At 35.0% G+C, this 13198-nt stretch overlaps 7 protein-coding genes and 1 non-coding gene across 8 annotated transcripts; 5 read left to right on the top strand and 3 right to left on the bottom strand.

Moving 5' to 3' along the window:
* The first annotated feature begins 1883 nt into the window (after positions 1-1883).
* On the top strand, positions 1884-1956 carry NDAI0Gtrna7A. The gene has a single exon. It is a non-coding gene; the product is annotated as a tRNA-Ala (tRNA).
* A 629-nt stretch (positions 1957-2585) lies between these two features.
* ASF1 (nucleosome assembly factor ASF1) lies at positions 2586-3413 on the bottom strand (the record flags this gene model as incomplete). Its single annotated transcript, XM_003980215.1, has 1 exon — positions 2586-3413. The coding sequence occupies one exon, from the start codon at positions 3411-3413 to the stop codon at positions 2586-2588; it is 828 nt and encodes a 275-aa protein (XP_003980264.1).
* A 2214-nt stretch (positions 3414-5627) lies between these two features.
* NCA3 (SUN family protein NCA3) lies at positions 5628-6692 on the top strand (the record flags this gene model as incomplete). The annotated part of the gene is made up of 1 exon (XM_003980216.1): positions 5628-6692. One exon carries the CDS (start codon positions 5628-5630, stop codon positions 6690-6692), a length of 1065 nt encoding a protein of 354 aa, XP_003980265.1.
* A 321-nt stretch (positions 6693-7013) lies between these two features.
* On the bottom strand, positions 7014-7937 carry PHO86 (Pho86p; the record flags this gene model as incomplete). Its single annotated transcript, XM_003980217.1, has 1 exon — positions 7014-7937. The coding sequence occupies one exon, from the start codon at positions 7935-7937 to the stop codon at positions 7014-7016; it is 924 nt and encodes a 307-aa protein (XP_003980266.1).
* A 364-nt stretch (positions 7938-8301) lies between these two features.
* RPE1 (ribulose-phosphate 3-epimerase RPE1) lies at positions 8302-8988 on the top strand (the record flags this gene model as incomplete). The annotated part of the gene is made up of 1 exon (XM_003980218.1): positions 8302-8988. The coding sequence occupies one exon, from the start codon at positions 8302-8304 to the stop codon at positions 8986-8988; it is 687 nt and encodes a 228-aa protein (XP_003980267.1).
* Positions 8989-9184: 196 nt separating this feature from the next.
* Positions 9185-9730, bottom strand: ALB1 (Alb1p; the record flags this gene model as incomplete). Its single annotated transcript, XM_003980219.1, has 1 exon — positions 9185-9730. One exon carries the CDS (start codon positions 9728-9730, stop codon positions 9185-9187), a length of 546 nt encoding a protein of 181 aa, XP_003980268.1.
* A 354-nt stretch (positions 9731-10084) lies between these two features.
* MTC1 (DUF5427 domain-containing protein MTC1) lies at positions 10085-11503 on the top strand (the record flags this gene model as incomplete). The annotated part of the gene is made up of 1 exon (XM_003980220.1): positions 10085-11503. One exon carries the CDS (start codon positions 10085-10087, stop codon positions 11501-11503), a length of 1419 nt encoding a protein of 472 aa, XP_003980269.1.
* Positions 11504-12025: 522 nt separating this feature from the next.
* Positions 12026-13138, top strand: GCD14 (tRNA 1-methyladenosine methyltransferase subunit GCD14; the record flags this gene model as incomplete). Its single annotated transcript, XM_003980221.1, has 1 exon — positions 12026-13138. The coding sequence occupies one exon, from the start codon at positions 12026-12028 to the stop codon at positions 13136-13138; it is 1113 nt and encodes a 370-aa protein (XP_003980270.1).
* Between the last annotated feature and the right edge of the window lie 60 nt (positions 13139-13198).

The following is a 13198-nucleotide window of genomic DNA, read 5'->3' on the forward strand; positions in this document are numbered from 1 at the left end:
AGTATTTCTGGTCTAAAATGAGTATAACAAACGGTCCAAGACATTACAGTTCACGGCCAATTCGATAAATCTTTAATGCTTAATTATATTCAATACAGGATATATAGCCCAAACGCCTTCTCAAATAAAAGTATACTTAAATGTACCTAAATGTAATCACAAGCTGTTTCATAGTTAATGTTTATTATACAGTAATATGTAAAATATGCGTTGCATAATAGATCAATTAAAAACTTCTTAAAGGAAGAGGCTAGAATATTGAATTCATGCAACTGTAGGATTCGGTTGTCTGTTTCATATAGTAATAAGATAAACAACTAATATATTCTAACAAAAAAAAAAAAATTACTACATTTTCCTTATAGGGCCATATTTAGTCGGTATCGTGATTATTGCGAAGGATAATGTTAATAAAGTAATAACTTATAACTCAATAAATTCTTGAGTTTCACTTAAGTTCCTGTCGAAACCATACAAGCATAAACCATAAAACCCATAAATACTGACACCGTTGCCGTTGTGCTTCTGATTAGGTGTCTACAGGACACTCTAAATACTTGACTATCATTACGAATCATACAAAATATAATAACAAAGATAATAAGGAATCTGATGATCATGAATTTCAATGTATTTCATTCTTCATTAATCATTACGTTAAAAATCCAGATAAAAGAATTAAGTAGGGGGGAGGGGGGGGGGGGTAAAAGAACCGAAACCACCCGAGAACTAAATATAACTTAACCGATCACTACATAACTCTTGTACGCATGGCTGACAGAACCTGCAGGTGTGTCCAAATTCAAAGCAAGCTTAATAATAAGATAATATTTGTATGACATTCAACTTAATTCAACGACATCTATTGAATTATATTCACAAACGTTGCAGGTACAACACATGTAGGGTAAATAACGCAGTTAGAAACATTGGTTTCGAAGCTAACAACAACATATAATCATTAACCCACTTTACTGATTGCAACTCATCAGTTCGTGACAACCACTACTCAAATATTAATAAAGTAAAACACAGGTATTGATGACAACTAGACGTTGTATTGTTTCACCCTTAAGTTACCGACACCGTAACCCCTACAAAGGGATCTTGTTGCACGTCAAATATCATTATATGAAAATAACGCGTTATATAATTCACGTACTTAACATAACACTTTCTGTAACTTCTATGTAAAGAAACCAAGGATCTTTTACATATATTTTGTATTATTAAGCTACAACTACTTACTATTGACACATTGTGAATTGTAGTATCCACTCAAAACAATACATTGTGACGTCAACATTTGGCTGTATATAACAACCTCGAATACAAAACTGTTGTATTGAGGGCTCGGATCAGTGCGGTTTCAGTGGCGAGATACTAAAGTTAAATACTTAATATAAAGACTTGCAGTGGAAGCGACTTCTTAAGTATGCGAGTATCTGATTAATTCAATTAGCGTTATTCTTCTTGTCCTATTTAGTATATAATTATAAACATATATAATTATTAAGGACATAGTATTGGGATCTTATTAAGATCATCTTACTCGATATTTATACGTTTCTAAAACGTGTTTATTATCGAGGATTCTAGTATACAATTCTGTCGATCAGTTTGGCTTATTCAACTTCATTAGTTATTTCCTCAATGGGTAATTTCATGTATTGTGATTGGGTGTGCATCATGTTTCAAGTTAGTTCATGTTTCAAGTTAGTTCAAGTTAGTTCATGTTTCAAGTTAGTTATTCTATATCGGATGCGGCACTCGTATACCGAGATGCAATGGTAGGGGAAATCCGGTTATTGATATCGGATAGCGGGTTAATCGAGTTTGACCTAAAGTAGTGATTTCACAATACCAAAAAAACACAAATTATTGGGCGTGTGGCGTAGTTGGTAGCGCGCTCCCTTAGCATGGGAGAGGTCTTGGGTTCGATTCCCAACTCGTCCATTCTTTTTTTTTTGTTTTGCCAAAAGTAGTCATATTATAGACTTAATATTTTCCTTCTCAAACAACCCCGAACTTATCCTGTGATATATTTTTATGACCGATTATAAGAAACGACACATAAGAGAAGATGCTTGGGTTGTGGGCTGAATAGACGACAGAGGCGTTGCTTTACACAAGTGGATAAAGCATGAGAGACAGAATAAAACATTATGCATGGAGAAACATTAGAAGAATGAGAAGAAAAGAAAAGAGATGAAAAGTTTTTCTACGGGTTATTAATGTTCGTGACGTGGCGGCAGAGCAGGTCGAGAGCAACGGAAATGAATAATTCATGGATATATAACAAGACGAACTTTTAGAAGATATATCTAAAAGTCCGTCTTCTTTGAAATATGTTTAAATAAGAAAATAATCAAGTAATAAACAGACTATCAGATTAGAACACCTTGTGTCACGGTATAATTCCTATTATATTACACATCCAAGATTCTATTTTTCACCTTGATCTTCTTCATAATTGATACTTTTTATTTTGAATTTCGTTCTTTTGTCTTTGGACTGCAAACGTCTTGACTATCTATCAAAAAAAAGAATAAAAAAATAATGTTCTTACATATTTTAAGTTCTTATTAGTCACGTGGAGTAGATACAATTGCTTCTTTATCCTCATCCTTTTCGGACTTTTCTATTTTCCTTCTCTTAATGTTTGTACTGTCGCCATCTTCTTTATCACTGATTTCTTCCTCGACAAGTTTGTCTGCTCCTTCATTTTCACTTTCACCAAGGTCTTCTTCAGCTTCCTCATCTTCTTCTGCTTCTTCATCTTCCTCGGCCTCTTCTTCTTCTCCTTCAGCATCGTCATCTTGTCCTTCTCCATCCTCTTCTTCCTCTTCTTCTTCTTCACCTTCTTCTTCTTCATCCTCATCCTCCTCCTCATCTTCTTCTTCATCTACATTCGGTTGTTCGGGTGGGTAGATATCACTTTCCTTTTCATTATCCCATACAATATTAAATCTTGTCACTCTTGGCTTTTCTGCCAATATATTTCTTACTATATGATCTACTTGTACTTTAGCAGGTGGATTTTCTCTCAATTCTTCACTATCATATTCATTATTAACATAATATCCTACTCTAACGAATTCTCTACCATCATAGGAGCAACTCAACAATATCACAGTGACGCTAACCAATTCACTTGCAGGGATCAATTCAGCAGATGGAGGATCAGCTGAAAAGACGAATTTGTTCACACCAACTGGAACTGGTCCCACTAAGATGGAATCTAATTCTTGATCATGTTCTAATGAACGAGATGACCCCACGTAAGTTAGTTTCCATTCTAAATCATTTTTCAATGGTTCTAAACATTCGAACGTTATTTGGAATTCATATGGGTCTGTAAATTTGGCTGGATTGTTTAAAATTTCAATGTCTAATAAGGAAACGATTGACATATTTGACGCCTATGAATGAGTAGTGGTTAAAGGGATAGGGATTAAAATCGTTGAATAGTTAGAGGTTGAACCCTACAGTTCGAAGAGTCTGATACTTTACATAGGAGACTTCACACTTCTATATAATGCTGGTCTAATTATTCCATCTTGAGAACATCTACTATCTATTATAAATATTAGACATGTGTTACCCGGTGTACCCGTCACATATATTACGGGTCTTGAGCTTGCTTTAGGGTGGGCTAGGGTAAAGAATTTCCGAAAGTTCAATGTTGGTTCGAAGGAGGAAAGATAGACACTGAAGTAACCTGAGTGGATCTTTATATTACTCTACTGGTCACCGGCCTCAATATAGATACCTCTCCCCGGTGGAAGCGCTCAGCAAACTCACCGTTCGAAAATGGTCAAAAATTATAACCCTTACTGGACGACGAGAGATTTTTTCTACATTTAGTGTTTAATTTAATGTAAGACCTTTAGACAAGATTATATCATCTAGATTTGGCCAGATACGATAGGGCAACCTTCAAAAATGAATATATAAAGTGGAGAAATTTGAATAAACATACCAGTTTCTTTAAGAAATCTGTAACAATTTCATCTTTTTTTTAAATTAATATCCGAAAAGAGGCGTAAGAAACAAGAAGCTATGTTTATTTCCAATGTATAATAACATCAGTAGGTTCTCTCCTCTAAATATATTATACAATTGTGTAAAGAAAGGTAAAATCCCCCCGCTCTGTGTGGTGGTAATATTTTTCAACAAGCAGAAGTGTTGTTCAGCCAGTTGGTACTACTCCTCCCACAGAAAACGCTATTATTTTTAACTTCATCTTACCTCACCGTTGTCTTCAGGCCTGGAGGATAGGATTTTTGGTCTATCCTAAGGGATTTCGGGCCTACCCCGCCTTTTTTTAATCCCCAGTGAAAATCTTCAATCCAGTCCTAATCCTATCCTAACCCAAAGTCTATCCTAATCCAATCCATTTTTTTAGTATGTATTTATAAGAAAATACTATAAAAATCATATTATACGACTACTATTTTCCAATTTTTTTTTCAATCCATGGCCAGAGTAGACCAACCCTGTTCTCAATCCATAAAATTTGATTTCTACCCTACCTTTTTTTCAACATGCACGGTTTCACGCCCAATCCTTGCTTTTTCAATCCATTAATCCTAATCCGTCCCAGGCCTGGGTTGTCTTGTGTTTAAGCTACAAAACTAACGCGTCACTAGGACACTACGCGTGAAGAAAATAAACTCTAACGTTTTCCGGCTCCGTATCGTACCGCTTTCCAATTACTTTCCCCTTTTAAGACAATTATTGTCTAATTTCAACAATTTAAGGGAAAAAAGGATCTCTATACGGTAATTTCCAATTGAGATAAACTACTCCATGCGAGATCCCTTACGTGATTCAATAATTTTATATTTTCCCTAATATGGGAATTTCCCAGTTCGAATAAAAGATCTGGCCATAATCCAAGACGTTCTATAAATGGATAGTGGTCGGTTAAGCTGCTTGAATTGAGCTATTTGTATGAGTCTGGAACAATTTTTCAACTAATTGCTACGAAGGTATTTTGGTGTGTCCATAGAAACTTTAAATGTAAAAAACTTTTCATCCCACCCCCGGAGAAACTTCTCCAATGAATATATGACACGTTTGTAACTTGTAGTATATTCGATTACGTCGAGGAAAATGGTGGTAACATTTCCGAAGTACCGACCTTGGAAAAAAAATCGGTTCGTTGTGTTCCCTTCTTCTACAAGGATCCTCCACGTCATGACCTTCTAAGATTGAGGTAATGAAGAGTCCAGAACTTGAGGGAAAGAAGAAAAGAAAAAACTAACGTTAACTATTATAGTAAAATAAGATTGTACAGAATGTGATAAAAAAAATGTTTATTAAAACCGGGAAGCTAGAGAGGGAAAAATTCCTAATGTGAGCTTTCAATAGTATATAAGAGACCACTGATTTGACACCGTTTTGGAGCAGTTTATAACCTTTTTTCCCTTTTGGAGAAACTTTTTCTAGGACTTAAATCAAAGCAACAATCGGTTCATTCACTCATTTTAGTTTATTATATTAAACCATTCCTTTTCTATTCTTTAACGAATACCTCAATTGATTAATTTAAATTATTCCAACTATCTAGTCTCTCTCTTTTAACTAAAAAAATAATTTAAATTACTATTATTACTAAAACAATGAAATTCTCTACTTTATTAACTTCTTCGTCAGTTCTTTTGACTCTGGTCTCTGCTGCTCCAGCTCCAGCTCCTGCTCCTGCTGAAAATTCTCACCGTAGGGATTATCATCATGAAGATCGTCATAATGACAAACGTGCCATTCAATATGTCACAGTCACTGAAAAAGCTGGTTCTGCTAAGAAAACAACTCTAATATCTCCTTCAAAATCCACTTCTGTTTCCACTGAAAAAAGTACCGAATCATCCTCTATCGTTGGTGATTTGGAATCTTTCGTTGCACCAAGTAAGAAATTCAAAGATGGTGAAATCAAATGTTCCTCCTTCCCATCAGGTCAAGGTGTCATCTCTGTACCATGGTTAAACCTTAACGGTTGGGCATCCATTATGAACATGGATGCTGACATCTCTACAGAATGTAAAGATGGGTACTATTGTTCTTATGCTTGTCAAGCTGGTATGTCTAAAACACAATGGCCATCTGAACAACCAAATGATGGTAAAGCCGTTGGTGGGTTGATTTGTAAAGACGGTTATCTGTATAGAACTAATACTGATTCTGATTATTTATGTCAATGGGATGTTGATTCTGCTCAAGCTGTGAATAAATTGGATAAAGATATTGCTCTATGTAGAACAGATTATCCTGGTTCTGAAAATATGGTTATTCCAACTTTAGTGGAATCTAATGGTGGTAAGAGTCCAGTTTCAGTGGTTGATGAAGATAGTTTCTTCAAATGGTCTGGTAAAAAGACTTCCAGTCAATATTATGTCAATAACGCAGGCGTTAGTGTCGAAGATGGTTGTGTTTGGGGTGATGAAGATTCTCAAGTTGGTAATTGGGCACCAATTATCTTTGGGGCTGGTTACACTAATGATCAAACTTATTTATCTTTGCTACCAAATCCAAATACTAACCAAAAGGCTAATTTTAATGTCAAGATTGTTGGTACCGATGGATCAGACGTTCAAGGTGAATGTATCTATGAAAATGGTTCATTCTCTAGTTCTGATGGTTGTACAGTTTCTGTTCTTTCAGGATCAGCTCAATTCATTTTCTATTAGACTGGTGTTTTATTATTAAGACATGCCTTATTTCAAAAAAATCTACTCAGCACGTTAATTGTTATCCAATATATATTTCAGTTCTTCAATTGCATTTTACTTTAAAATTACATTACATACCCCTTTAACACATTTATTCTTTCTTTAGATATTTTCGTTTGATATACATGATATATACTTCAAAGTTATAAAAAAGAATGAGTCGCCATTTGTTTTCTTTCGCATTATCTGCATGTTAGATTATTCATTGTATATAAATATATATCTAAACAGCATACATAACGTTACATCTGTAGTGAGACATTCTTGATCTACCACAAATCAGTTCTTGTCTTTTGAAGCGAAATGGAATTGAACACCCCATAATTCCTTCTTAACACCGAACAACCCACCTAACAATCTATTCTCAACAATCTTCGTAGAAGAAATAAAAGAGAACCCTCTTTTCTTCAGAGTTTTCTTTAATTTATCATCAAATGAATAAACTTCTACAATAACTTTTAAAGGAGTATCAGATTTCTTCTTAGATGCGGAGCATAAAGTTCTTGATCTGATCATTGACCAATCTAATAAATCTTCTAAAATCCCACTTTTCAAATAGACTTTCCTTGCACCAATAGAATTTATATTGATGACGTTGTCCAAAGAAAGATTTTTAGAGATGGAAATTAATGAAATTGGCGTGTTTCTATACACGACGATGTGTGTATTTTCCAAAGTATCCTTTTCAGATGTGTTCTTCTTCTTCCTGTTCTTCTCTTGAGTATCACTTTGTAATGCTTTTAAATCAGTGTTGAAGACTAGCTCACCGTTGGACTGTAAGATACGATCTATTTTAGACTTGAAGAATGAGTCTGAGATTCTTGAAAGCCCAGTAAATAAAAATGAGGTACAAATCAATGTAATTATCAATGCAGAGAAGACATTCCTTTTGTTCAATAAGAATAAATGGTATAAGAAACTTGAGACTGAGGATATGTCTTCGTTTGATGGGTACGTGAATTTAGGAGTCATATAAATGGTCAAAATTAAGACGATGGAAGATAATACAACCGGATGGCTAATTAAATATTTGTTACATTCACCTTGTTGTTGCTTTAAGAAGTCGACAGATAAATTTAATGCAGCAGTAGCATATTCTGGTGTCAATGCTGTAGTGAAGATGGTAGGCGGTGCATCTTTATCAATTGGTTTATCTAATGAAGCATCCACCTGGACATTTTTCTTTATTTTAGGGCCTCCCATCTCGTGAGTTTCAATGTAGATTTAAGTATCTTATTTAATCAATGAAAAGAGCTTTTCTAGAATCTGTCAACTATCATTGAGCGAGAAGTTTATAACCTTCTCCCTGTGTCTTTTACGAGTACTTTCGGTTTATAGCGGAACTATTTTATATATTTCGAAGAGTAATTCCGGTAGGTAAATATCTAAAATTTTCGAAGCGTGGATATTATTATGTAATTTTATTGAAGCTTTAGATAAAACGTGGGATGGTCAACAAGTTTCTGGATAAATAATATAATCTTGATATTAGTACTCGAGATTAGTTTATTCAAAGATACCCGAAAACACAATTAACAATACAGCAAGTAAATATACCCAAAAAAAAATGGTCAAACCTATTGTCGCTCCAAGTATTCTTGCCTCCGATTTTTCTAACCTAGGTTGTGAATGTCACAGAGTAATAAATGCTGGTGCGGATTGGTTACATTTAGATGTCATGGATGGACATTTCGTCCCCAATATTACGTTAGGTCAACCAATTGTTGCCTCATTACGTGGGGCAGTTCCTCGTGAAAAGGCCTTCTTCGATTGTCATATGATGGTTGAGAATCCTGAGAAATGGGTGGAAGATTTCGCTAAATGTGGTGCTGATCAATTTACATTCCATTATGAAGCCACCAAGGATCCCTTGGCTTTAGTTAAATTGATTAAACAAAACGGTATTAGAGCTGCTTGTGCCATCAAGCCTGGTACTCCGGTTGATGTCTTATTCCCATTAGCGGAACATTTAGATATGGCTTTAGTTATGACTGTGGAACCTGGGTTCGGTGGTCAAAAATTCATGGCTGATATGATGCCAAAAGTAGAACAATTGAGAGCCAAGTTCCCACAATTAGATATTCAAGTAGACGGTGGTTTAGGTAAGGAAACTATTCCACAAGCTGCCAAGGCAGGTGCTAATGTTATCGTTGCTGGTACTAGTGTTTTCACTGCCAAGGACCCTGAAGAAGTCATTTCATTCATGAAGAGTAAAGTTTCTGATGAATTGAAATCAAGAAATTTATTAGATTAAAAACAAAAAAAAAAAAAACGCTGACCACGATATATAGATTTATAATTAAAAGTAAAATGGAAAATAGAATAATAAAAAGTATTAATTTCTGAATTTAGATGTATTGTTTTCCTACATTAATAACTAATATACAAAAAAGGAGGAGGGTAAAGGAAGACTTTTAAATAATATTATTACTTTACTTTTCTTTTTTCTTTTATGGGAAAAATGGACCTCCAAGAGTAGTGCCTTGACCACTACCAATAACTAAACCTTGACTCGATGAAGCATCATCAAGAACATTCCAAAGAGCTTCTTTCATTTGAGTCAACGCACTTTTCTCCTTCTTATTTTCTCTAACTCTTTTCACAACTTCACCACCATCAACATCCATAGCAGTATCATCATTTCCATTTTCCAATTTAGCTTGTAAATCTATAAGTAATTTCCTTTGTTCTGCATATCTCAAACTTCTTTCAATCTTCTTAGCTCTTTTTTTCGAAAGTGTCTTCGTAGTGACGCTCCCATTCCCAGAAGCAAGAGTACTAGTATTAGTGGAAGCTTGTCCTGTCTTATCCTTGTCATTGAAATATAAATCCAAAGCAACAGACTTAATCTCCCCCGACTTAGAAGCATCAGCAGATCTAGCTGGCTTGTAATGACCTGCTCTTTCACGGGCAGCTCTCTTCTTACCAGCTTTTTGAGCCTTACGATGTAAGTTCACTGTCAATTTTGGTCTGTTAATGGAGTTCTTTGAAGGCATGTTCGTTCGACTGGATGGAGGGGATATACAAGTTTGAATCTATCGATCTATCCACGTGAATCACATTGCTGTGTAGTCAAATCCAAGTCTGTATATATAAAATCTTGCGATGCCCAACGTCTATTCCAACTAATTCTGTAAATTTTTATCATTTTTTTCATTTTTTGTATTTTCGTATAGAGGGATAATCCCACTAACAAAATGTCAAGATTTGTGAACAGGTAAAAGGTAAAGGAAAAGGTAAAGGTAGATCGGTCAGATACAAGAAAGGGGAGTGTTCGTAGTATAAGGACAACAAGAACTACTTTTGATCGATCTAAGGGAAGTAAACCAAGTGATCTTGACAAGAACAATATGACTACAGAAAGAAAATCCACTGAGGTAGATGACGTTTTTGAATTCTTAGAGTCTCTTCCTTCTGAAAATGCAACAGATAAGTCGATAGACGATACTAATGATAATAAGGGGAAGACAAATGAGGGAGGTGCAGGAGACGAAGATATTATGGATTTCCTTGACGAATTGGAAAAGAGTAATTTGAGTATTGAAAAACCTTCTAAAAAAAAGAAAGGTTTGACTGGAAACTCAGCTGACAAGACGGGACAACAATCTGCTAAAGAAGAAGGGAAGGAAAAAACAGAAAAAGTGTCACCAACTATTACCAAAGAAAAGGAGGAGGAAGTTATAAGCGGTAAAGAAGAAGAAGAAAACCAAGAACAAGGGCATGAGGAGGAAGAAGAAGAAGAGGTAGAACAGGGAAGGGATGGGACACCTTTGAATGATCCAATTACTTCCATCTCCAATTGGTGGTCATCTTCCGGTCAAGCCACGGTATCGACTCTTTGGGACAAGACTACAAAACAAGCAACTTCACAAATTAAAAAAATTGGTGATAAGATTGGTCAAGATCAATTGCTACAACAGTCTCGTGGTGCAATTAAGATTACGGAATTGGCTAAAAACCTTTCCAAGATAGTGGTTGGTGAAACAGATGAAATATTAAGAATTCATTTGGTTCATGATTTAATCAATTATTCTTATTTGCAATATCAAATTGAAGATAAATTCCATCAAGTTTTGTCTTCACAAGTGCAAGGTGGTGTCAGAATATTCGTAGATGAATGGGGTAACCCAAATAAAAAGGATACGGGTAGAAGATCCACAATTACAGATTTCAATGAAGCTAAATTCTTGAAACAAAAATTGAATTTATTTAGGGGAAAAACTACCGACGGTGAGAAATTAGCATTAGCCAACTTGGAAAACTCTATTAAATTGTTCAATAAAGCTCATGATGAACTATTGAAAAGGAAAAAGGAATTGAACGAAAAAGATGATGAAAATAGTGAAAATGACGATGATGATGAGGAGGAGGAGGAGGAACAAAACAAAATCAGTGATATTTTCATTGCTATTTTGCCAATTGCTGTGGAAGAAAAGGGGAAGACAAGTAGTGATGATAAGGATATTATAACCACAGATGCATCATATCCAGGAAACTTTAACTTCACCATTGTCCTGAAAGATATTACAAATAATATAACGACTATAACAAGATCACAAGGTTTCCCATTGAAATGGGTTAAGTGGTTGGAGACGGAAAAGGATAAAGGTGAAGAAGAAGCTAAAGAAGAAGCCGCAGACGAAGAAGCCAAGGAGGAAGAACTTGGAGTTGATCCTGGTGATTGGGTGAAAGATTGGATAGAGGACGGTCTAAACTTATCGTTTGGTATCGTAGCCCAGAACTATGTAATTCAAAGAATGGGATTCTAAATAATAACCTCTAAAGGAGATAGACTAAATATATTTATGTTAACGTATAGTTTTTATTTACACACTTAATTCTTATTCCAATCAAAACTTGTCAGTAAAGTTACCATGTCGTACTCTGAAATTTATGTACTATCTATGCCACCTGCAAGACCAGCTTCATAATGGGCAGTTCTCAAAGAAGCAGAGTACGTAAGACTCTCAACTACTTTACAATTTACGACGACACAAATAATTTATTTATTAATTATGTCTGACACCTTAAAAAACGTCAGTGACACTTTCAGTAGAAGGGACCACAGGGTAACCCTTTTCCTTCGAGAATTTTCAGAAAATCTTCAACTTTTATCTCATCGCAAGGTTTTTCAATCTTTCATAATTAAACAGTGAAGAATAATAGTGAAATAGCATATAAAAATATAAAATATCACTTGAGACTTTTCAAAGTTGGAATTGACCTGGGCTGCTCTCGTTACAAAACTAGTTTATTCTATATTACTTGCACATCATATTTTCAGAGAAAAAATGTCATCATGTTTTTCAGAGTATAAAGATACAATTCAAGAAGGTGACCTCGCATTGATTTGGATATCAAGAGATAACACGAAAGCAATCACTATTGACTCCAAAGAAACATTTAACACCCGTTATGGTTCATTTCCTCATAAGGACATGATCGGTCGTAAATACGGTTCACAAATCGCCATCCGTACCAAAAATACCAACAAATTCGCATTCATTCACGTCCTCCAACCTACCCCAGAACTATGGACTTTATCATTACCACATAGAACACAAATCGTCTATACTCCAGATTCATCATACATTATGGAAAGATTGAATTGTAACCCTAACACATCGAGGGTCATCGAAGCAGGGACAGGATCAGGTTCCTTCTCTCATGCATTCGCAAGATCATCAAAACGTTTATTCACTTTTGAATTCCATAAGATTAGATTCGAACAAGCAATGAAAGAATTTCAAGAACATGGTTTATTAGATGATAATGTTACCATCACGCATAGGGACGTATGTGAAAATGGATTCACCATTAATAAGGAGCGTGATGTTACTTCATGTCAAGAACCTGGGGACGTTCAATTGAATGCAAATCTTATATTTTTGGATTTACCTGCACCTTGGGATGCTATACATCATTTAGATAAGGTTATTGCAAAAGATGAGAAAGTTGGGCTTTGTTGTTTTTCCCCATGTATTGAACAAGTGGATAAGACATTGGAAAGTTTGGAAAGGAACGGGTGGACAAATGTAGAAATGGTCGAGATTCAAGGTAGACAATATGAAAGTAGAAGGCAAATGGTGAGAACTTTGGATGATGCCTTGGGAAGATTAAGAGATATCAAGAGAAGGAAGATTGAAGGTATGGAGAGACGTAAAAGACAATTGGAATCTTCCATGACTGAGGGAGAAATAAAGAATGAAAATGAAAAACAACCATTAACGGAAAAGAGTGAATTCAATCCATTCGGGAAAGGTTCTAGAATAAAGGAAGGTGATCCAAATTATAAATGGAAACAAGTCACTAAGATAGAAAGTGAAATCAAATCACATACGTCATATTTAACATTTGCATTCAAAATTGTAGATAAATCAAGGAAAGAAGTTGCAAAAAAATAATGATATCATAAGAAGGAAAAAAAATAGTTCATGACCAATTGAATTTTCCTATTTAGATAT

Source organism: Naumovozyma dairenensis, chromosome 7 (genome assembly GCF_000227115.2).
Source record: "Naumovozyma dairenensis CBS 421 chromosome 7, complete genome".
Classification (NCBI taxonomy): Eukaryota; Fungi; Ascomycota; class Saccharomycetes; order Saccharomycetales; family Saccharomycetaceae; genus Naumovozyma; species Naumovozyma dairenensis.